At 33.9% G+C, this 25,334-nt stretch overlaps 2 protein-coding genes across 4 annotated transcripts; one reads left to right on the top strand and one right to left on the bottom strand.

Moving 5' to 3' along the window:
• Positions 1-2,874: 2,874 nt before the first annotated feature.
• LOC128992189 (DNA-directed RNA polymerase III subunit RPC7) lies at positions 2,875-6,066 on the top strand. The gene is made up of 3 exons (XM_054415649.1): positions 2,875-2,949; positions 4,305-4,829; positions 5,770-6,066. The coding sequence occupies exons 2-3, from the start codon at positions 4,378-4,380 to the stop codon at positions 6,005-6,007; spliced, it is 690 nt and encodes a 229-aa protein (XP_054271624.1). The 5' UTR covers positions 2,875-2,949; positions 4,305-4,377; the 3' UTR covers positions 6,008-6,066.
• A 1,066-nt stretch (positions 6,067-7,132) lies between these two features.
• LOC128992361 (arfaptin-2) lies at positions 7,133-22,120 on the bottom strand. Of its 3 annotated transcripts, XM_054415907.1 has the most exons (8): positions 22,022-22,120; positions 20,616-20,822; positions 17,560-17,742; positions 14,780-14,889; positions 12,978-13,189; positions 12,499-12,673; positions 11,074-11,181; positions 7,133-10,077 (listed from the first exon to the last, which is right to left on the bottom strand). In XM_054415907.1, the coding sequence occupies exons 2-8, from the start codon at positions 20,797-20,799 to the stop codon at positions 10,063-10,065; spliced, it is 987 nt and encodes a 328-aa protein (XP_054271882.1). In that variant the 5' UTR covers positions 20,800-20,822; positions 22,022-22,120; the 3' UTR covers positions 7,133-10,062. The 3 variants fall into 3 exon arrangements, with proteins under 3 accessions (XP_054271882.1, XP_054271880.1, XP_054271881.1); XM_054415905.1 differs by having other exon boundaries at positions 7,133-11,181; XM_054415906.1 differs by having other exon boundaries at positions 7,133-11,181; positions 17,560-17,730.
• Between the last annotated feature and the right edge of the window lie 3,214 nt (positions 22,121-25,334).

Raw genomic sequence — 25,334 nt, 5'->3', positions numbered from 1 at the left:
TTTCATTTTATAATTGGCATACCGGTAAGTTTAAGTTACCTACCTAGTTAAAAATATTGAACTGACCCTAATCAATATTTTCAGTCAATATGGTAGCCCAGTCGAGAAACTGTAGCCCTCAGTTGTAGGAAGGCCTAGGCCTCCTCTAAGCTCTTTGCCCTGGCCATACTGTACTTACATTGTTTAGTAACTAGACTAAATCCTCGCCTGCATAAAATGTGTGTTGCACCACCAAGCAAATACACTACCGTAAAACGGGGTGACTTGAGCCCAGTGGGGTGACTTGAGCCCAAAACGCAAGAAAAAGTTTTGAATTTTCGTTTCAGAAAACCTAAATGATTTATCAAAAGGTTTTATATATCAATTTGAAGGTTACCTAATTAGCTTTCACCACAAACGATTCCAATTATTTTAACTGTCCATTTTAATAATTATAAAAAATAATAATGTTAACACGTCCGAATCTGAATTTCATTACGTTGAAAAAAGGTTATCGGCACAATGGGTATTTGCACTTAAATGAAAATAAAACTATTTTTCCCCATTTCATTATTTCCTTGACAACACAAACATGTTGAAGCATGTTTGATTATGTAATGGTTTAAGTCAGTATGGCCTGGGTTTACCTTATCATGACCAAGTTTGGCAGATTTTGGGGTGACTTGAGCCCACCTGTGTTTAAGTGGTAACGTTTGTTCAACATGGTAACCAGCCTTCAACATCTACCAGCACTTTAACATCACCACCAGTAAAAAGAAAGAAAAAAAACAGCAGTGAGCAAAGATTCAGATACTAGCTGTGAAAGTGAACCAGAGAGTGTATATTCAGAGTATAGTGAGTTCGAAGAAGAAGATTTTGATGATATATTAGAAATGCAAGCACCAGAAAAGGGAAGTAGCAAGAAGATAGAAACTAAATTAAGTAGCAAGAAAAATGAAAGAAAATTTTTTTCCAACATAAAAGAAAAATGTGAAACAAAAACTAGTGCTTATGAAAAAGGCTGCTATGTCTTGGTGATGTATGAAGGCAAGTTTTTCCCTGGCATGATAACGGACATAGGTACCGGTACTGGTAATGCAGGGGAAGACTTTAAAATAAGTAGCCTACAATGACCATGAGTGGTCCTAGTAATTGGAAATGGCCAGAAGGTAGATGAGTGCTGGTACAGCAAAGCAGAAGTTAAAGGAAAAAGCAGCCCCCACACCCATTACCGCCAGAGGATCTTTTGCCGTTCCAGAAGTGGAAAAGTGGCGGTTAATGGACAAAGACATAAAGTAGAACAAGTGCTTTTACTAGTGTAAATATGTAGTGTGTAGATAAAAAACAATTTGTTATTTTTACATTTAGTTAGTCTATTAATGACTGTCAAAATGTCTATTGTGAAGTTTTCTATATCGGAGTGACGAATCGGTTCGGATTAACTTGAACGAGATATTGGCAACATTTCATTTACAGAAAAAATTACTTTTTTTATATTTTCCAAAATTGCTGGTGGACTTTTTCTGAATAATCATATTCAGATCTTCAATATTTGGTAAGTAAAATTTGTTTAAATGTTTCTGTAAGTTTTTTTTAAATTTATTACAGTTTCGACAAAAACTTTGTGTTTTGTTTTACACTTACCGTCATTAAACCTAAAAAAACAGGAATTTTTAATCTAAAAAAAATACTAAAATAGTCAGCTATATATGTGGGTTCAAGTCACCTCATGGGTCAGTGCAGTGGGTCTAGTGCATTAGAATAGCATTGAAATATATCAGCTGGGTTCAAGTCACCCCGACCAACGAGGTGACTTGAGCCTACCCATATTTTATTTTTTTTTTAATAGTTACACTAACTTTAAAAAAATCTTATTCCACACATTTGTAGAATGGACCAAGACTAAGTTTACTGTAAAAGATTTATAAAAAAATATTTAATGGGTTTACTTTAATGAACAAGCAAAGTTCAAAAGTGGGCTCAAGTCACCCCGTTTTACGGTACTCATCTAGTTTTAAAGCTCATTTCTTGTCGCCATATCGCCCGTCGGTCCTCCTAAACCAGTACTGGTGTCTGTAGTGGCAGCGACTTTGATAATCGCGTTTAGTAAGGGTTTTTGACCTAAAAAAAATAAATAAAACTGTTAAAAATGATTCTTAAATTAAATAACTCAGGCTAATTTTTTTACCAATCAAAAGATAGGCTAACATTCCAAACTTTAATTTTATAAATGAACTTCATATCATGTTAAAGGGATTAATCTATTTTAGCAAACAATTGAATAACAATTTTGACTAAAGTCAGTTTCACCAGGTCATACTTAAATGTTTTTAAGGAAGGCCTATGATCTATATTTTATTTCCACAAAGAAACGAGAAATAAGCTACCACTGTTGCGAGAAAGAAATTTCCCTTTTTTAATCTAAATACTCCTTAGGTAAAACGTCCCACTAAGCAAGATTAGTTTGGAAATTAATTTTAACTATCAAAAACCTGTTTCCCCGACTACTTTAGTCATTTCTACCCTACGAATTATTATTATACCTAGTCAGATAAAAACATAACAGTAAAGAACATGTCCAACTTAGCCAGCTGCTGAAAAATACTACTCGACTGGCTTGTGGTACCAGCCGCAAATTTTGTGGCCACATTAAGATGATAGTAGCGGCAGCTTCTTTTAATTCGCGGCCTAGTGTGACCCGTGCTTAAAGGAGGCATAAAAATATACAATAAGATTTGACAAAAAGAAACTCTTTAAGATACTTGCAGTGTATTTCAAAGACAAAGCCACACACATACCGGTATATATGGAATTTTTACCTGATTCCCAAGATTTAGGCTAATTTTTAAGTGCGTCTTATTTTATTTCATAGCTAAGTTCATCATCTCTTTACAGGAGGAGTTAAAAGCTGGTGAAGAAGTAGCAACATGCCCAACCTGTTCTTTGATAGTCAAGGTCATTTACGATAGAGTAAGTAACGTCATGATGTTGGGTTCATGAGTTGGTTTCTTAAATTTTTATGATGGTGAAAGGATGTCTTTCCAGAGTTACACAAAGTAGTAACATACAAAGTATATAGACCCTGTATCATTTTGATGATATTTACTATTCACTGATGCACAATACTTAAGCTCACCTACAGACAATCAAGAAATGTCAAATTAATATTTTGTAGTAACTTTAAACTTAAAAAGTTTTCTGTAGACATCATTATCGTATCTGCAGCCGTGTAGACATCCTAATCATCTCCTGCGATTGTGGCATAACTAATTATTTCCCACAATTGTGTAGATATCATCATAGTGTCCCGTGATCGCAGTGAAATTTTGACTTTCCCGCGGGCATGTGGATATAAATATCGTCTGCCATGATTGTGGCAATATATGAAAATATATGCTATCCTGGGGTGGTGTGGGGATTATCATCGTCTTCTGCGAATGAGGCAAAATTCTTATCTTTTCCCTCTTGTGCAATCGCGGCATAAATCTGATTATCCCTTGCGGCCGTGTGTAGACATATTATCGTGTCCCACAGTCACTGTTGTCATGCACGATTGTGGAAAATTAAATATTAGGTGGAAATACAAAATGCATGCACAATTCCCGGCTAAAGAAAACTCGTTAATTCCCAGATTTCCCGGCCGGTGGACACCTTGTTATATATTTTGCAAAGGGGCACTGACAGAGTCAAAAACGGGCAGGCTTGAGGTGTTTTAATTACCTACTAATCACCCTGTATAATCGTTTTAAGTCTATCATCGTCGATCGTTTTTATTCTTTTACGGGTACTTACATATTATACCGACCACACCAATAAATTGGCTTCCAAATAATATTTTAATTAGCTTAGTTTCCTAACCACCGTTAGGTTAGGTTATAATTATTAGGTGTGGTCAGTACAAATTGTATATCGTTATAATTACAATCGTTGTATCAGTAGGCCTATATACAATCGTAAGTCTCCAAAGATATTTTACCAGTTTCAAAGAATTTTTTTTTATGTGGATCCAAAATAAAAGTCTACTTAGGCTACTTTTAAAAAGTGATTACAAAAAGCAGGCAAAGAGCCAAAATTAAATTAAATGTGATAGGCGTAGTAAGTTTTAGACTTATTTTAATTTTAGAGTGAAGTTGGTTATGAATAGCTTGCTTGCAACCAAATTTTCTTAACACCTTGTATGAATACCAAACTACATTTATCTAAGCTTACCACTGTAGTGATTGTGATTATTCTTTATTATCAATCTAAAATTCTATCCTTACTCAAAAAGTTGATTCACTTTAAATAAGCTGACCTCCCATCTAACCTATTAAATTACCTTTCAGGATAAATTTCTTGAGGAAGAAGAGGAAGAATCAAAGAGTTCAACCAAGGAAACAAAAATAAAAGCAACTTAAAATGGCATCAAGAGGACGAGGAGGGGCGGGAGCTGGGAGGGGTAGAGGAAGAGCGTCTCTATCATTCAACGTAGAACAGCTAGGTTTGGCTCCGGGTGAGATGCTCCCTGGACCTGTCTTACAACCCCCTCCACTTTACCCTCCGCTGGAGTTCAGACCTGCCCCTCTCCTGCAAAACCCTTCGTACGATTCACAGCTGCAGCGGAAGAACGCATTGTTAGAACATCTAAACAAATCCAGTGCTTTCGTCAGGTTGAGACAGTCTTCTGTCGAGATTGGCCAATTTGCTGACGCCGAACAATCTAAAGTTACCGATAAGCCTTTCCAGATGGATTGGTCGTGTGTTCCACCTGAGCTAAAACCTACTTTTACCAAAAGGAAGAGGAAAAGTGGCAGCGGAAGTGTTCTGCAAAACAAAGTGGCGAGGAAAAACATTGGGAATTTAACATCATGGTAAGTTCTTTCGTATGATTAACTGTGGGACGTCAGTTTTAGCTGTAATTTCAGTAGTGTTTTTCATGCTATAAAATTCAGTTCAAGCCTTACAACTCAGATTCACTAATAGTTTTACCTATATAGTGCATTATGATGGTCTTTGAGGTAAAAACCACTTAAAGTAAAATGCTAATATCTTCCCTGGGTATCAAAGCAGATGATTGTTTGTCTTCAGAGCAGTAATGAAGCACTAAGGGTGACTATATGGTTAAAACTTAACTCTAAAGATAACCATTTTATACAATGACATAACATCAGCACAACTTACTTGTAGGCCTACATTAGTTTACATGGTAATGGTTTTGCCCTGAAGGCCATAATATTGTAAGTGACCGTGAAAGCCTTACTTATAGGCTACTACTGTATTATTGGACATGCCTTATTATGTTTTGAGACTGATTATTTATACCTTGGTTTCAGATTATCTAGAATCATTCCATCTTATCAACTATATTCCTACAGTAGGCAACCAGATCTTATCATTCTTTTATTATGTCTAGGTCAATAGATATCTAGTCTCGTCCTGATCTTGTATGGTGATATGTTGTGTAATGTTATAAATTTGCAAACATCCAATATGTGCTTACATCCTAATAAAATATTTGCATGATGCTTAAAAAGATTGCCCTACAGGTACCCCAAAAAATAAATGTTTGAACACTTTAAACACACCGTTAGAAAATTTTCAATTTTGGCACCTACAAAAAAGCTACCTTTGGCCTCTAGCATTGGTGGTTAGTTTGATTCTTATCTTTTGTATAGGCATATTCAATTTCTAAAACTTTACTAAAAAAACTGAAATTATTAGGAGTGTCGTTTTAAAAATACTTATGATTATTTTGAAACATATTTAAAAACTACCTACCTATGATTCATTTAAACTTTGACTTTATGCTAGGTTGGAGGAGCTTGAGAAGAAAGAGACTGCAGAAGAAACTAAAGAAACTGAGGAGGAAGATGGAGATAAGAAAAAAGATGAAGATGAACAAGAAGCAGGAGAGGCTGAAGATGTTGAAGAAGACGAAGTTGATGAAGAAATGGACGATGGAACGGACTACAACCAAAACTACTTTGATTCCGGAGAAGGTTATCTTGATGATGAAGATGACAACCTTGATGATGGTCCCGTCTATTAACAAAGTTGATTTTTGTTATTAACTGTGAGTGTAAATAAAGTTTTTTTTTTCATTTTCAACTAGTTTTTTTTCTTCAAGGAGGCTTTAAGGTACCGTACATATAACTTTTTGATGTGAATCTACATGAAATAGTATATTACGTTACTAGTCCTGAAAATAAGTGTTTACTGGACGAGTGTGGTCGTTCCCCTGCGAGACAAAGTCGTGTACGGGATTACCATACGAGTCCGGTAGGCCTACACATATTTTGGATGAGTTGCGTACGATAGTTTACGCCATACTACTAAATCTGTACAAATCCTAATATATTTTCACCAACTAAAGGACTAAAAATCACTAGTCATAGGTTATGTTTTTGTTTATAACCACTCATTGCCACCTAAATATAGTATAATCAGCTGATTGGTGTCCGGCAAAACTCATTACAGTACAGTAGTACGCAATGAAACCCCATTTGAATAAGCTGGCGGCAAACAGCTGTTTTCTGGACTAAATCCTTGCGTGGGAAGTTCATCAAAATAATGTAGTGTGGCGTAAATATATTTATGGAATGTAGGTACTAACAAGCCTTTTGCAGAAATTCCATTCTTTGCATAACTGGAGTGGTCACTAAAGCGCCAGTACATTAACTATCATGAGCTGTAATTTTCATCATACTGCACCTTTCTTTGCTATAACTCCCTTAATAAAAATGTCAATCTTTGTTGACCATAATTAGGTAGGCCTACCGTAGTTAGTTTCTAAGAGATGAATCCATATTGTTTTGCCAATAAGAATTAATACACACAGCAGTTTCCATTAATTATATGAAACTGAACCGTACAACTCCTCAATCACAGTGATAAGTTAAATTTACCAAATTTAAATAAGTTTCAATTGATTTAAATCTTGATAAAATGTCATCTATTAATTGTAGTGGTATACACAATGTTAACAACATAATAATATCAAACAAATTTAACAACGAATCAGGTAAATGTATAGCTGATGTTCTCGATTCTAGGTGATACCATTTACCCTTGGGAGGAAAGGGTTGCTTTTAACCAGGCTTATGCATGCCTTGAAAACCGCAGGGTTGTATGACAAAAAAGGTTGTCAAAGGAGATGAAAACCCCTCAGTGCAAATTTGTTTCTTTTTATTGATTCAGACTAGAGTTACAAAAGCATAATGTAAATAAATATGGACAAAATCTCACACATCTTAGCAATTGCATAACTTAAATAAACTGTAAAATATAAACAAACAATAAATAACTATTTATGAGGAACACAACAACTAAATATACAACATAGGCTACAGGTTGTCTTAAATACCAGTCAGTTCTTCACAAATCATGGAATTACAAAAGTAAGCAAAATTAAAAGGTGATTTTAATAGCATTGTCATGTTATTATGTTTGACTGTCGTTACAAAGATATCATCATGTATGAATTACTTTTGAAACAAATTCAGGGGATGTAAATTAGAAACAGGGGCCTACAATAAATACTAAGGGTGATTTCCATACATTCACAACCACAATCTTAGTTTTAATAACATAACTTTCCTTATGCAATTTATTGTCACATTTCTCATGATAGCAGGAACAGTTCAATAAAATTCAGTAGGTACTTAATATCAATTGTGTGCAGGGGTGCCCAGAGGGGATTTTATTTTACACATTGCACATTTTACATTGTATTAATAATGCATTAAGTTTTTCATGAGTACGGTAACCCTAAAATGATGTTGTCCCTTACAAAAACCCATTCCCACGTTAACAGGAGTCGGTGATGATATCTTCGCTACCGTACCATGGAAGGATGTCAACTTATTCCCGCGATCACAGGAGGCAATGATGATGTCTTTGCAGCCCCGGGTAAATGAGAAGACATTGTCACGACAACTGATTCAATTTGATCATTAACGGCATAAACTAGAAAAGTTTACAATGAGAGACTTAAGCAATTGTCAAGATAACATGATGCAGGCAGAAAAAATACCGCATCCTCGGAGAAAAATAGTTCTATTTTCTTCACTCTCGTAGCAGCAACATGTCTTGCGTTTGTTGTTATATTATTTGGGGAGGGGTGAAGAGACAGACCATCTATCATGACTATTTCATTGTTGCATTGGAAAGTGAATGTAAGATCCTTGAAATTTTTGTTTGGAATGGGCAGGTGGCTATTTTATTTGGGGAGGAGTAAGGGGCAGTATGAAATGAGGGGGACTTTGCGCCCCTGACCTTGGTAGGGATGGGCACCTCTGTATGACTTAAGATCCAAAGTGCTGAACAACCACAGAAAAAAAGGAGTAGAAAGATTTTTCATCTATCTTTATTAAAATGTTAGGTTAAATATCTTATATGTCATGGAGGTTTTACTAGTCTTAATAAAAGGTTTTTAAGGATTTTGTGGTGGATAGATTTAACGGCAAGCTTACTCTCACGACGAAAATGCACAAAAATATAACACATGAAAGACTTAACTACTGAAGGAGCTAGTAGCTCCAACAATTCTTTGTTTATTTGTAAATTTTCATCTGTATTCATAGTAAGGTGAGTGTCCTATTAAACTTATCCACCACAAAATCCTTATCTAAAGACATTTGCACTTAAAATCATTATCAATTTAGGTAAAATAGAATATTTCTAGTGTTTAAAAAGCATTCTAATCCATTCATGGAGTCATACTTAGATTGACTGGTTAGCCAAGTGGTATGAGAGCTTGCATTTAAATTTTAAGGTAACAAGTCGTCTGATCCTGGAAAGAATTTATTCAAGACTTAATAATTGTCTTTTGCCATTGGGCCATTAATTTAATGATACCAAACAGCAGTTCCACATTAAATAGGAAAAGGACTAGATTTATGTCTTTTGACCTACATTGGGGAAAAAAATAAAATTCCCACTCGTGCCAAATCCACAAACAAATTCAGCAATTAAAAACTATAGAGAAATTCAGTTTTGCTTGTTAAATTTTGTGACCTAATGATGTAATGTAGTAACTAACACTGTAAAGAGATTCGTCTTGGTAGAAATCCAAAAATTAACTTAAAACTCTCGATGAATTAAATTTTTACCTCATAAAATTGATGGTTCTTAAAACTACACAATTTTTTTTATAAATAAGTAAAACATGAAAATAACAAAACTCATAAGACTAATTCACAACTTTTAAAACTATTATAAAAATGGCTTTAACTAAAACAATGTGTTTTGTGCAAATTGTGAGCTGGTGAGATAAGTAACAGGCCCTGTATTAAATTATAAAAATCATTTTTACTCAAACTTGTATCTTTTAGTAAATATATCAGCCGTAAAAGGTAAATGTACAGATACATTTCTAATACTGTAATTATTAAATTTGTATGCAATGGAAACTCTTTTCGCTATCTTTGAAATTGAATATAATATCTTTGTAAACATTTGAAAGTTACAAAACTTCTTCACCGAAAATTACTGGACAAGGTTGTCTTGGGATAAATATTTTTATTTATTCTTTAATAATGTATTATGCGTTTTACAATTTAATTTTGTAAACTGAAACAGACAGTGAATGGTTTGTGCATAAGTGAGTATTATAACTAAACCAATGTTTTTCGAACAAAATTTGGTGTTGTTGGTCTGTTACATTGATAAGTGATAACATGTTGTTTACATTTTCAAACATGCCAATTGCATTCAACCTTATATTCTTTCAATTTAGTGAGGACGGTATTGGTAAAAGTTATGAACAACTATCCCTATCTCTAACATTAATTTTGGGTTTATATAAAAAAAATAGCCTAATCCTAATAGTAGGTACTTAATCAATACATTACTCACTTAAACCAAACCCATAAGATTCACATACATCAATAAATATACACAACTTAAAACTAATTTGGGAAAATATATTATACTATAATAAATAAATAAATTAAGTACATCCATACTTATGTACAAAATACCTGTACTTGATTTAGGAATCTCACAACTACTTTTGTGTCTATTATTAAATAATACTTATAAATTGCACAAGTTAAAATAAATTAGATTTTACATTGCAAAATTGTAGAAGTAAACCGAGTGCAGCTAACTCTGGCAAACCTGTGGAGAAATATTGGTTTTAGTGCAAAATATTAAAAACAAAAATACATGGGGTGTAGCTAAAACCATAAGATAGGCACTATGGTGTCTTTCTTAAACTGACTACAAATCATATTTTACAAAAAGTCTCCCATTCATGATTACATAGCTGACCCCATAAAAGACTATGACTGCTCGTTTTTTTTTTGCAATTTATTTTATTTTTATAGAAATATACAGCTACATCTACCGAATAATACTTAAAATAGCTGGCTGGAATGTTTGTACTGGAACGAAATACATAAAAAGCAACAGTCAACAACAAGTTACAAAATTAAAACCCCAACACGCTTGTTATAAGATTAAATATCAATTTAGTGTAAAATATACTAATTTTGTTATGATGAACCAAACTTTGGTTATCAATTTCCTTTGTAAATTAATTTTTACATGTAAAGAGAGAATATAAAAACTGGCCGACCGACAGAAAAATGAAATAAAACAGATACTACAATGCTACAACAGTTCTTGTAAATTATTGTGATATGTAAAAATGGATCTTCCTAAAAGCAATTTCCTCTAAATTCTATAAAATAAAGACATAATGCTGGTATCAAAGAATTTAGAGCTGGCTTAACAATTGCAAAAACATATTTAGCTGCAAAATATAAACAAATGAAAATTCACTATTCAATTCTTCGCAATATTTCTGAAGTGTTAGTAACAGTAAAAACAAGTCATGGATTGACAATTGTAAACACATTTTTGAATCTCCAACAAGAAAACCAAATTATTACTTCATACTTTCACCAATTTACTGCCGGTTAAATGTATTTATTTAGGAATGTCAGAAATCGTAAAAATACTTAACCATGTATGACATGGCACTAATCGAACCGTTGAAACAAAATTAAATACAATTTAAAATACTGTATTTGTAATGAAAGATAACAATGCAAGTGTAGTCTAGGACTATTGCTCTAGCCACGAAGGAATGGCAGAGTTCGGAGACTTCACCTTGATGTTGAACTGCTTGAGTGTCGCTTCTAGAGCTTGCTGGTTGCCTGAGAAATACGCTGAGATTGCGTTGTGGAACAGCAACAGCTGTTTGTGCATCACTTTTATCTGGGAACAAACATATAAATCAATGTTAGGCCAAAATTTTTTTGTCCCGTAAATTTCACAGCTGTCCTGCGAGGTCAATTGGGAAAAGGTTTAGGAAAAAGTACAGATTGGGCCATTTAAATCAAAGGTGAGTGAGCACCTTGATTTTTAAGCCGAACTTTTATTCTAAGCACGTGTTGAGCGTTTACAAAGATTGCGTGGTCAAATACTCAAATTTTGTCACGATGCGGAAAACTATGATGATGTCTCCAAGACAGCAAAAGATGTTTACAATTTTGCTGTGATCGTAAGAGCAGGAGACGTTCCAAATTTTGCCAAACTGCAAAATATGTTAAGTATTTTACCACCTTCTATGATGATGTCTCCGAAACTGCGAACAATGTTTACAATTTTGTCATGATCGCTGAAACAGGAGGGGGTTAGGATTTTGCTACAACTGTGAAAGATTTTTATGATTTCCCCACTAAGACAAAAGTCGTTTAACATTTCATCACAACCGCAGGAGGCATTCCTGATTCCTCCGCTAACACGAAAGAGGTTCACAATATCATTGTGAACACAGGAGATGAGGTACAATATTTTAGAAACTGATTGTAATATAAACAATAACCATTATGTTTTTAAAAATGAATAATTTCTAATGCAACTTGATTTAGACCCGACCCCAAGTAATGGCTGGCCTGCAGACCTCTTATGTTAAGTGCAGCCATTGACTTTCAACATATTTCACAGAAATTAGTAATTTACTTTAAGCCCACGTAAAGACGTTCACGGCTGTTTTAAACTAGAACTTGTCATCCAAAAAGGTCAAAGTTAAATAATAAATTATATCTAAAAACTGCTACGAATCCTGTTTAACTTCCTCCAAATGATTCTTAGCCAGCCATTCTGGAACATTGAGGAAATATGTATGCAGATGACTTGGCAATCCAAATTGATTGTCTTAATGCTAGGCTAGTTGACCAGCTATTGGATCAATCAAACAAAATAATTTAAGATTGGACTGCAACTAATCCCTTTGTTGAACAAAAATAAAGCTTAAGTCCTTAAATTAAGTCTAACTCATTATGAGATTTCTGAAGATGTTGAATTTCTTGGTATGTTGTTACAACTTAATATTTAGTACAGTCATATTTTAATACTCACCAGCCATCGGACTATAGGATAATGTAAGAGTATTATATTCTGAATTGTTAACAATGCCATGCATGTTAGGTGTAAAAAAATTCAATAAAGATTTTAATTTGATTTTATAGGCCTAGATAGTTTTTTTCACTTAAAATATTTCTCAAAACATATCATATTTTTCAAACTCACTCTATTCTCGTCGAGAAATTTGAGTTTAACTATGACATCAGAGCGAAGTTTCTCAAACTCGTCTTTGTGCTTGTCAAACGATACTTGAGCATCTTCCAGTCGTTGTGAGGTGTTCTCTGAGCGTGGAGATTGTATGAGAAGTTCCAGATCAGTTCTATACGCATCGTACTCAATGCTGAAACACCAATCACAAATAAGCACACTAGTAGAAACAGTATGTAGGTACATTATCCGAGTAATCTAAACTAGTATATTCTATTAATTGGGTCCAAAGTGACTTTTTTTAAACAAGCTCAAGTTTGACAAGTCTCAAATTGGACCTGACTGGTGTGTCTGGTCTAAATCAATAGCCAATGCATAAACTGCCGTATGTACCCGTATATTTAACAATATGTGCAAGTTTAGAAAATTATTACAGTTTAATGTTTTAGGTAGTGTTTAGAGACGTTCAATATCAATAGTCAAAGACAGTAACTAACCGAGCAGTCTCGTACTGACGTACAGTCAGCAGAGTGTCTTCGATGGTTTTATTACACAATGTGTTGACCGAGGACACAAAGAAGTTGAGAGCGTTGAGTAGAGTTTCTCCGTTCTTGGTGAGGTTTCTCTGTGTCTCTGAGTTGTAAAGAAACTCCTCTTGCAGTTCAGGTGATTTCTGCGCCAGGTCTGAGAACGCCTCTCCGAGTGCGTGCTGTGAACATAGGTAAATATTACTTAAAAACAAACGGGTTGCAATGAGTCCGGATGTCTTTAACTTCATATATTTTGGTCATCATGAATAAAGGATATTCATGTTAAATACCTGAAATAATATTATGAACATAAATAGAATTAGTTTGAGGTTAAGTATGAAATATCTAGAGTCTAGATTTTTATGATTTTTTTATGTTTTTTATTTTTTTAGTAAGCTAAAGGCTGGAAGAGCTCACTCTGCCGAGAAACACAAAATATTACACTATACACACAAAAGTAGAATATATCACTGTCACTGACAGCATTTGCAACCAAAGAACCTCTGAGTTAACAAGCAAGTTTTCTCCAGGCCTAATGGTAGCCAGGCTTGAAGAAAATTCTCTATTCAACTCATACCTTTCTTAATTGTAAAAATGCTGTCAGTGACAGTGAATTATTCTTAAGTTTTGTGTTTCTTGTGCCAGTTTTGACTATTTCCCATTCAGGTAGGAAAGCTATCCTCAAAAACTTCATAGATAAAATCAGATTTGTATATTTTAAAATAATTGATTTTAAGTTTATAATATTTTTTATTTTTCATTGGAATATAGATGTATCTTTGCCAATGTTCAAGACACAGTACGATTACAAGCTCAAACAAGGCAATGGTTGAGAAAAGTTTAAATACTACTCTTAAAATTAGACACTTTAAAGTGACCAGTTTCTTAATGTCCTTAGGAAAAATATAGATAAAGTTTTAGGTCAAATGAGTCAAAAACTAAACTAGTAAGCACCATTAACCACACAAACCTGTTATTACCTTATTATTATTACGAGGCATGTTTTTTTTAAGTAAGTACCGTTTTTAAATTTCTCCGTTCCAGCGCTGCGATTGGCATTTTCGACGTTTGCGCTGTGTACGTAAATCTATTGGTAAGCCCTAGCCAGAAATTCGAGAACAATTGGCCATATTTACATCAGGTTTCGAGCATTCAAAATGGTGCCGCCAATTGAGACTGCTGCCGACTGTGAAGTGCGCGCTGAAATTATATTTTTAAGTGCTAAAGGTGTAAAAGCCACTGAAAATCATCAACAGATTAGTGAAATGTATGGCGAGAACATTATGTGTGACGGAATGGTACGCAAGTAGGTAAGGGCATTTAAAGACGGCCCCACCAACCTTCATGATGAGCAATGCACTGGGTACGGGGACAGTAATGATGCCGCCCAGTGCGTTACTCATCATGAACGTTGGTGGGGCCATATTTAAATGCCCTTACCTACTTGCGTACCATTCCGTCACTCATAATGTTCTCGCTACACATTTTACTTATCTGTTGATGATTTTCAATGGCTTTCATACCTTTAGCCCTTAAAAATCTAATTACAGCGTGCACTTCACAGTCCGCGGCAGTCTCAATTGGCGGCACTATTTTGAATGCTCGAAACCGGATGTAAACACGGCCGATTGTTCTCGAATTTCCGGCTAGGGCTTACCAATAAAAGCACGTACAGAGCGCAAACGTCGAAAATGCCAATCGCTGCGCTGGAACGGAGAAATTTAAAAACGGTACTTACTTAAAAAACGTGCCTCGTATTACAAACCTACCTGAGTTTGAACCACGTGGTAGAAGTGACTAGCCAAGGCTCGTGAGAGTCTCAAGATGTTGGAGTACTTGCGCTGTGTGTCTCTCAACTGTTCAATCTGCGTCTCTAATTCTGAAATTTACGAATCGTAATCAGTCTACATTTACCAATCGTAATCACTTTAAATTTAAATTTCCATACCTTCCAACTTCTGTTTTTCTTGTAAAAAAGAAAATTAAAACTGTGCCATTCAACAATATTGATGACAAACCAATTACGTTACTCCTGAATTGTTTCACAAATGTATTATAAGGGGGAATAAATATTTTTAATTTGGATCATGAAGTGATTATCATTATTATACAAATGCCAAGAGCACCTAATGGGAGGTGGATGGATGAAGAGGGGTGGAAGATTGGATAGATAAAGAGAGATGGAAGAGTGGATGGACGAAGAGGAGAGGAAAGATATAGCAGATGAAGAGGAACTGTGAAGTAATAGGAGAGGAAGTGGTCTAGTTGGTGTCTGAACTTAAGAATAAATGGTACAGAAGAGATTATTATGTGTTAGCATCTCTATTAACACAAGTGTTGTTGTATTTTTCTGTTTTCTACACAATTAGCATGTTAATATACTTAAAGGGAACAGTCCAAACAGCCTGGTCTTGTTGCTATCTAACATCGACCTTTTGTTAGGTCGGAAGCATCATTAACTGATAGCCCAATGAAAAGTGGCATCTCAATCGATCCCACACATAATCGTACCAGTATACTTTGAAGGCAAGCACTATAACCACTTGAATACACAGACAATATGTTAATAGAATTTTGTTAAAAAGTATAGAAAGCTTTGTTCTGTAGCTACACAATTCATGGCTCGCAATATTGGTACCAGTGTTTAGGTTTAGTGTACATTTTCCCATGCAATTTGGTTTACCTATAGCAAATATCTAAACACAGTAGGGACTATTCCCAGCAATCCCAACAGAGAGTTATATCACCATACCTGAATCTCTATTCCCCTAATTTAACACATTATTATTAATAAAAATAATTGTCAGGATTCTGAGAAACAGAAATGCCGAATTCCTGTAGTATTCCATTAATTTGCGCATTTATTTGCTTAAAATACCTACTTTGTATGGTCACAATTTAATTTAAAAGTATTAAAAGTATTTCCATTTGTGCGAACTAGCACAGAGTCACAATCATCAATATAATGTTCCACAGCAAAAAAGTGTAATACATTAAACCTTACTCCTTCCAAATATTTCTCCAAAAACACAGTAAGTATTTTAGTCATAACTAATTTTAGCTCCAAATGTTTTTATTCGTCAAGGGTACATTTAGGGTCGAACAGGGGCAAGTATATGTATTTGCGGTAGGTGGTATATATATGACTGGTCACAGATCTCCTATGTTGGTTGTCATGGTGACTTTGATAGTTGCTATCAGTATCACACTCACTTTCGCTCTTGTCACTACTACTGCTTCCAATAATTTCTTCTTCACGCTTGAAAGTTACTTTACGTTTAATCGGTTCAGTAGCATCTGATATAATGTTGACTTTTGAACAGCCAGTGCATGTAAAGCTTTTTACACTTTTAGTCTTCCTTAGTGGTTCCCTCTTTTTACATTTTTTATTTCTTTTCTTTTTAGCTCTTGTTCTATGTTTTTTCTCCATTCGATCAACAATATTTGATTGTGATTTTTTAGCCAACTTTGATTCTAAAGCAGTCTTCTTTACTTTTTCAGACTTTCCAGAGAGAAAATACCTGTCACCTCTAAATTCCAGCTGATTTCGCTGTGTTGCAACTCTAAGAGCATCTCGAATGGCATAGTTTTCCAAGTTGCATTTTCGTTTAACAGCTTTACAAATTTCATTCGCTGGGCAACCATTTTTGCTCTTGAGGCTTTTGATCACTTTTAAAATTTCTCTAATCACTTCATCCCGGGTCAAGCAGTTATGGGGCATTTTATTTTGGCATTATACTGAATAAAATGTATACTGAATAATTTTAAAATTGTCTCGAAAAGCTTGTTGTTGCTGGGATACCAAACAAGTACCTTCAAAACAATTTTTCCATACCGTAAACAATTTACAAACATTTGACAGATTGGGTAGGAAAATGCTAATACTCTCTCCTTAAAAATCCTCAAGCTTAATGGAATTATCTTGATCATTTCTCAACCTACTTGCCGTTTACTATCGAGCTTACAAAAGAATTATGCTAGATTAAAATAGATCAATTGAAAAGACCAGATTTTGAACCTGTTCCTTTACAAAAACAAAAATGACGATCGCTTAGAAATACACAAAAACAAAAACATTAGGATTTGATTTCTTGAACAATTTCATTTAGTTGCTTTTTGATCAAACTAAAATCGCTCTTGTGTACTTACGTGTTGATGTGAGTGGATAATAGAAGTTTTTTGTTTATTTGCCAAAATATAAAGGCACTTGCTATAGGCTAATTGGGATTTGAATAATTTCCATCATCACTTAAAAGTTTTAAGATCCATTTGACTTAAATTTTGTGCATATTTAGATATTATACTATTTATTAGATAGGCCTACTACTAGGTACTACATTTTTTTTTTATATAATCTTATTGCCTTTGGTCACATGCGACAAATGATAGCCCTATATATCTAATTGAATCATCCTTACTTTTAATTAAAGGTTAACGTAAAACGTAATGTGAATCTCTGACAAATCAAACTGTACTAACAATAATAATAAAAATGAAAACATTCAGCAATTAATATTTTGAAAAAAAACTGTTATGAATAAATGCTTACCTGTATCAACCGTTCTAGAGGTTTTCCCTAGTTTTTCAAACATCAACTGTTTTGTACACTTGTAGGTTGAAATACTCCAGTTCTTTATCGTCTCTATTTTTGATGGGGGTATTTTTAACATCTGCGAGTCACCATTTTGACTGGGTGATGTTGGACTTTGAGCTGCCGGAGCTGAAAAAAGAACTTATCTTTGTATTTTCTTGTAGCTATAATACTAGTACCAGTACGTATCATATTTTGTAACCATTCTTAGAACCTCTTTGGTGATAAATCCAATTCAACTTTAACAATACATACGTTTGCAAAAGTTCTTGAGTTACATTAACTACAGTCTTGTAAACTAGGCACCTGATAACCCAGAAGTCCGGATGTATTTCCGAATCCACAGGACCCTAAGCCAGCCTCGATTATAGGCTATTGGCGACGAATATATAAAAATTGCCTAGTCCTATTCAAAACTGATTCATGGTATTTTCCCCAGTTAAGTTATTAAAACTCAAGTTCAGTACAATTTTATACAGACAGAATCTCCAGCTTCATGGGCTGGATGGTACCTAGTCATTGTATTTCATTTACAGTTACAAAAACTGTAGTAGGCAGGGGAGAGTGGGGCACATTTGAACACTTTTTAAACTTTAATTTTTTATAGGTGAGTTTATGTGTTTTTAATAAAAATATTATTACATTTAGTTGTAACATAATGTTAGCTTTAATTGAGGGTAGCTGAGTGGTTATAGTGCTCGCCTAGTAATCAAAAGGTCGCCGGTTCGATCCTGAGAAAAGTTAGTAGCTTTTTGATGGTTCGAAACTGGACCCAGCTGTTCCTGATCATTGGGCTTTAAATAAATGATCCTGACTAATGAAACCGCTGATCTTAGTCAGTAACAAAGCTACACAGGTCATCACACACCATTCTACACTCATCCTTCACTCATATTTGGGTTAAAATACGCACCTAGATGGCGTCCCCATCTCAATAATTGATTGATTGATTGATATTTTTTAAACCCTCCAAGTTAACATGTTAATGTGCAATATCTGTTTTCACAAAGGTATGCAAATCGTTCAAAAGTATCCCACCAGTGAAGAAGTGGGGTACAATTTAACACACTAATTAAGTAAAATGAAAATTTTTATTTTACAGAAATCGTTATGCATGTGAGTTGATAAAAACAGTTCTTATTTCTATTGGAACTAATTCTTCATTTAATGTTTTAGATTCATGTTATTTATAGCTAAATGTTGCAAAGTTAATAGCAAAATTATATTAGTTCGCTGCACGTGCAGTTCTCACACTCATTGTTGGTTGAGGAAGCTTATAGTTTTAAATTATCATTATTCATTACTGTCTTGTATAGGAAACAAATATAATCAGTTGGGGTACATTTGAACATCATGCTTACCAGAGGAAAACAGTGGTGTTCAAATGTACCCCTCAGACTCTTGTTCAAATCTACCCCACTAGACACCATTTTGCAAAAAGTTAAATTAGCCTATGTTTTCTTGGATTGTAATTTATCAATGTGAAGTGCATAGTTGTATCGAAATATGTATAAGCCACAAGGTAAATGGATCAAACTTATCTGTAATGTAGTTTTTCTATGGAAAATTTAAAAATCCCTACTGCTTAAAAAATTTTCTTATGGCGCTCTAAAACTTCTTTTCCCAACAACAAACTAAGAACTGATCAGAAATGGAGGGAGATGAATGCAACCAGTTGCCCTATTGGAGGGCTACATTTTACATCTGGTCCAATGGCCTGCGAGTATAAAAATGACGGCAAATTTAAACCGTTCAAATGTACCCCATGTTCAAATGTGCCCCACTGTCCCCTACTTGCGATCTTCTGTTATTTAAGTCTAATGTTTATTGATTGGTTCTAGATTTGGTTACAAAACGTGATCAGAAATAACTTCACTTTTGGTAAACAACTTTTGATGTGAAAATCAGGAATAGTTTGAAGAAAGAATATTCATCCAAACAGATGTTTGTATTTCAAAGAATACATATTCTGTAAACCTAAACAGATTACAGTATTGATTTGATAAATGATGTAGGCTATGTATTAAACATTATGAAAAATGTGACACAAAACTGGACACTTTAAACAATTGTGAACATTTGTTTTTTTGTTGGTTTTTTTCAAAGTAGTTAGGCCATTTTTTGATAGCTACAAAAACATTCTCGCCAATTCAGTGAATAGGCTATAGTGATTCTTGATCTGTACTCTGGATTTCTAGGAGTGGGCCGCATAAAGTGGTATTTTGCCTTTACAGACAGACAGAAATTGAAATAGTAATCAGTTTTTTTCTGCTTTCTTAGGCTATAAAAAATAAAAATAACCAAAAACTTCATGATTCTACGCAATGTACAGAGAAAACTGTAATTTTAGATATATGTAAATGATATTATATTGTGAATTAAGCAACTATGTAGGCTAGATATAAAAAAGGAAGTTTTACAATGGACCAATCTCTTGTGTTGTTGTTTATATAACCCAAAGTTTCTCTAACTTGTCAGCCTCCTGCTTGTCTGTGGAACTGAGATGTACAACTAGAGAAAATTATATATATCAGAAGGGCATTAATAAACTGTGGACCTAAAATAGTCATCAGCAGTAGCGAAGCATAATTCCAGGATGTAACCGTTCTTGACTGGTTGAATTTTTAATGAATTTTATTTTCAAAATGTTCTAATTGTTAATATTCTGCATTCAGATTCATTCATTAAAAAAATCCATTTGTTTTTGCAAACACTAGATGGTGTAAGCGATAAAACTATTCCATTTCAACATTACCTTTTACCGGCATACCCTAATTCATATTTTAATAGTTCCTCTGGTAAAAATCAGTTAGTGTTAACGGCTTGCATTGAAAGGTCTATTTTGTGTTTCTAAAGCACGCAATTTTCTCTATTCATTTTCTTAGACCAGGCACATTTTGTAAATGCAGACCAAAAAAATCAATGGATTACGTTTTGTCAATGGATTAAAAATTAAAACGATTGAAAAATCGTGCATCACTAAAATTCAGCAGTACGGTAGATTATACACTTACAAGCACAGTTGGACAGCGGTAGTGATGCTGGAGCCTGGTTGTAACCTCTTTGAGGAGTGGGGGGTGTTGTACCAGAGTGGACGGCCTTGCTACTCTCATTCATCGACGGAGTGTCTCGCATCATCTCGTGAAGGTGTTTCTCAACTACTGGACTGTTCCTGGGTTGAGTTGCAGCTTGGGTCATGACCTAATAAACAGTCTTGCTGCCTAAAACAAAACAATATGGACCAAATTGCATCAAATTTAGTTACGTAGTAAATACAAGGAAGGTAATATTTCTTAATGAAAAACAAATAAGTCTGAGGTAAGGAAAGATCTGTTTTATGGGTATGATCATTTAAATGGCAAAACCTTAACATTTTCCTTCATTGTTTACTGTAGATTGTGAAAGTTAACTTATTATTGATTGTTACACTTGCCTTACAATCTATAACAAAAGTTTAGGGTTTTGGTTGGTTGAAGTTGGATTATTGATCAAATTAATACCAATTTGATAATTTGATGGAATCAATACCTGTTCGAGTCGGGTATCATGGAGCCAGTTTAATCCTTAAAGTAGGCCTATCATTATGTAATGAAAATATAACATCACAAATGTTAGGCCTGTTAAAGCAGTTTGTATCAGATAAATAAAACCAAGCATGAATCAAGCCTACAAAACTGAAATTAGAAAAAAATTTATAAAATTAGGTGTGTAGTAATTGCCTAGATTGAGCTGATGATAAGCCGATGCATAAAATAGTTTTTGTGCAAGCAACTACATGGCTAAGGACTCAAAAATTCCTTGGTTTATACAATAAAATGAATAGTTAATTATAATTGACCAGCTTATTGATTTAGAAATTGCCTTTTTTTCCAAGACAGAATGAGCTTAATGTTCCAGGCAATATATATGGAAAATATGTTAATACTGTAAATAACTTATGCAAAGCATGACTATTATCCTAGATAATCAAATTATTATGACATAAGTTTATGTACCGTTAATATAGCCTAAACTTAATTTGCATAGAGTAATTAATTCGATACTTAGGTAAATCCAAAATTACAACTCAAATAGGGGTTAGGCACAAGGTGGATGATGTAAAACCCATTTATGGTTCTACAAGCCTAACTTTGATAGGAAGCTTAAACTAGATATAATAGTTTGAATATCTGAGGAAATATATATATATATATAAGAATAAAATACACTTTAAATCTCTATTTTCAAAATAAAAATCCCTTGGATGAGTCCTTAGGGGCTGAGAGAAGCTAAGTTATCAGTAAAACCTATGAGAAAAATGTTAATACATTACGAGAACTATTAAGTATATTAAGTATTTAAACCAAAACCAGATAGGTACATCAAACATTTATATCGTTGACGAGAGCATTTATGATTAAGAATATCTTATTTTACACACCCAAAAGCGGATCCAAGTTAATAGTGACAAAAGGGTTGACACTTCGATTCTAGTTCTCTGACTTTTTTATCTCCGTCCGTACTCCGTATCTTCTCTTCTGCTTCTGCTGTTGCTATTGGCTTTCGCTTTGCTGTCTGCACAGTGAAATAGAAAAGTATGTCTGCTGTCTGGAGATAGGACATAGTATACGATTTTCGATCTGCCACGGATTATAGTTTCATCATGTTTCACAAAATTCGACCATAACATACGCCCTTGTGTTGTTTAGTCTATGACTGAACCTAAAAATGTTAAATCACAATATAGGGTAATATATAATATATGTCTCTAATAACAAATAATACAAATATAATCAATACTATTCCCGAATGTTGTAATAAATTTAGCTAACGGATGGTCTTCAAAAGTTCCAAAATCGGAAGATCCAAAGAATATATTGCCGATCGGAAGTTCCAAAATCGAAAGATCCAACGTTTATATTGCCGATCGGATGTTCCAAAATCGGAATTTCCAAAGGTTATTTAGCAGGTCGGAAGATCCAAAATCAAAAGATCCAAAGAAAATATTGCCGATCGGAAGTTCCAAAATCGTAAGATCCAAAAGTACAGTCATAACTAGAAGTACAAATTTATTTCTTAAAGTAAACTTATGAAATAGGCTGTCCTTTTCACTTTGGATCTTGCGATCGTATGTCGGGTCGGAATTTCCAAAACGCTACTAGTCAGATCGGAACATCCAAAATGCTAGAACTGTTGCGTCTCTCAGATTGAAGGCGATGAACGCCGTAACCAGCCGCGTTGCTAATGTCAGGGGAAAAGTTTAGACACTCGAGTTTAGATCTGTATAGAAAAGTAACCAAACTACTTATTTGGTGTGTGTATTTTTTGTCCAAAAACCATTTCAACATCATATTTAAGACGTATATTCAGACAATGTTTAAAAACAACATTTTAATTCGCTCTATGTTAGATAAATATTGTCACATAAATTAGCCATTAAGTATAACGGAGTTTTTAATTAATTTTAGTTTTGTTCTAATTTATATCACGTAAAGGCAATTACTAAAATACTGTTTGTATTTTATCAATGGAGTATTAAAATGCCCTTTGAAGCACTCTTCGTATAGTTTTACAATTCTCTTAGCGTATGTATTGGCCTTAAATATATGCTATGATAATTTTTTTTACATCTCCTTTTTTAAATTTAACCATCATGACAACAATATTATCAAACATAGATGGAATAAAATACTCCTAATAGAAGAGTTAATCTTCTGAGAATACTCTCAGTAGGCTAACATTTTATTTTTTGCTATTAGAACATAGAATTAAGTATTATGGAACAAATAGGTAGTTTACTTTGTGGTTTATACTGTTTTTATCTGAAGTAACTTATCTTTTTATAAAGTAAAATATGTATCTAGATAACAGCCCAATTTGTTTAGGAAATCTTAATTTTCCTCATACAGTTTCTAACTCCCGTATTTGTCAAATACTGCTTGCCTCACTGTGGTATATATAGATTGCCTTCTAACAAGGCACCATAATTGCAGACGGCGTATATCGGTTGATGCCATGTTGATGTATGTAACTAAATTATAATCCCTGAATTTAAAATCTTAGATCGAAAGACTTAATGCTAGACTTAAAAGACTTTATGATTGAAAGATACCAATTCAATAATACAAGTCTTGAATTAACTCAATAATTCACTAACTCTTGACTCTAACTCTTGTTTGTGTCTGATACTAAATACATTAAAAAGTAGTATGCAAATTATTTGATTTGCATTTTATATTTATATGAAATTTTTTATATACTCAACAAATTTTTACCCTTCGTTCATTTGGGGTCTGAGGCATATCCCTAATCATTTCATGGCTTTTGTTTGATCAATGTCAATGTAAGGGTTATTCATTACTTAGCAAGTACCTTCGGCTTCACCTGCGATGGTATAACCATAAATATCATATAGCATAAAAAATGCTTTATGATATATACTTTTTTTTACGTAATTAAGTAAATTTGTTTGTGTAATCTTTTTGGATTTAGTTACTTCTTTAATTATGTTACGGTAATAATAATAATTATCCGTAATGGTTGTGTCAATGATGATGAGTAAGATATCATTATTGTGTACTGCCTCCCGTAAAATTAAAATACTCCCGCGTCAGTGAACCTGCAGAGAAATCAATTTTCCATTTACCTTGCTGTAATTCTACTAAATTCTTCCCTAGTAATTGTAAGAAATATTTCCTATATGAATATTATTAATTTCAATGAGTACCTAGGTTTGCTGTTACAGGGGGGAGATAATTTGGTGTGTATGTTATGGGGACAGCTCACTTACTCTACAGATCATAGACTATACGAGCTTTTTAAATAATATTGAAGGTTCACTTGCACTACAGGCTCGTATACTATACGAGCCTATCGAAAATAAAAAATAAATGAAGAGGGTTCACTTACTCTACGAATCATTGTGCCTATGAGCCTCGTGTATTATATTTAAAAATACAGTAGGAAGGTTCGCTTACTCTACAGATCATAGTGACTATGAGCCAAGCTTACGAATTATTTGATAATTTAGGAATCGGCTCGTATAGTATACGAGCCAAAATAATGAATAATATAAATTATAGGAATAGGCTCGTATACTATACGAGCCTGCAGAAAAATATTAGATGGCTCACTTACTCTACAGTTCATTGGCACTATGATCCGTAGAGTAAGTGAACCCTCTTCAAAATATTAGATGGCTCACTTACTCTACGGCTCATTTAGCTACTCGTTGCGCGGTTTGCGTTCGTGAAACTTTAGGCGCTATGCCCGGATTCGACTGCTGCGACTGCCTACATAAGTGTATTGCATCACCTCAATTATTTATTAAAACGAAATAAATATGTATGCACAAGTAAATTTATTACATTTTTGGACTGAATACTTTAAAAATGGAGGGAGCATGACTTTTATGTTGAATTAAATTAAACGTTATAGAATAAAACATACGAGAGCACGCCCCGTGGTCGAAAAATCGACCAAAAGTATGTTTTGTACAAACTTCTCTATTTTCACCCCACACTGTAAATAAAACATGTGATTGGAATGTCTTCCATTTGTTTTGATTTTCTGTTTATATTGTGTTGTTATTTCGTCATCACCATAACAACCCATAAGACCCATGTTAATTTTTTAAAATTTCAAATTCATTTTTTGTGCTTATTTTTGAGCCTATTTTAATTTATAAAGGGATTCTGCACACCTACAGGAAAATAGCTTTCTAACGGTATGCGTAGATTTTCCCTACGATACAC

The sequence above is a fragment of the Macrosteles quadrilineatus genome, unplaced genomic scaffold, assembly GCF_028750875.1.
Source record: "Macrosteles quadrilineatus isolate MER2022 unplaced genomic scaffold, UCM_ALF_1.0 Scaffold_4__1_contigs__length_99947679, whole genome shotgun sequence".
Lineage (NCBI taxonomy): Eukaryota > Metazoa > Arthropoda > Insecta > Hemiptera > Cicadellidae > Macrosteles > Macrosteles quadrilineatus.
This window is presented reverse-complemented; position numbering and strand designations above follow the sequence as displayed.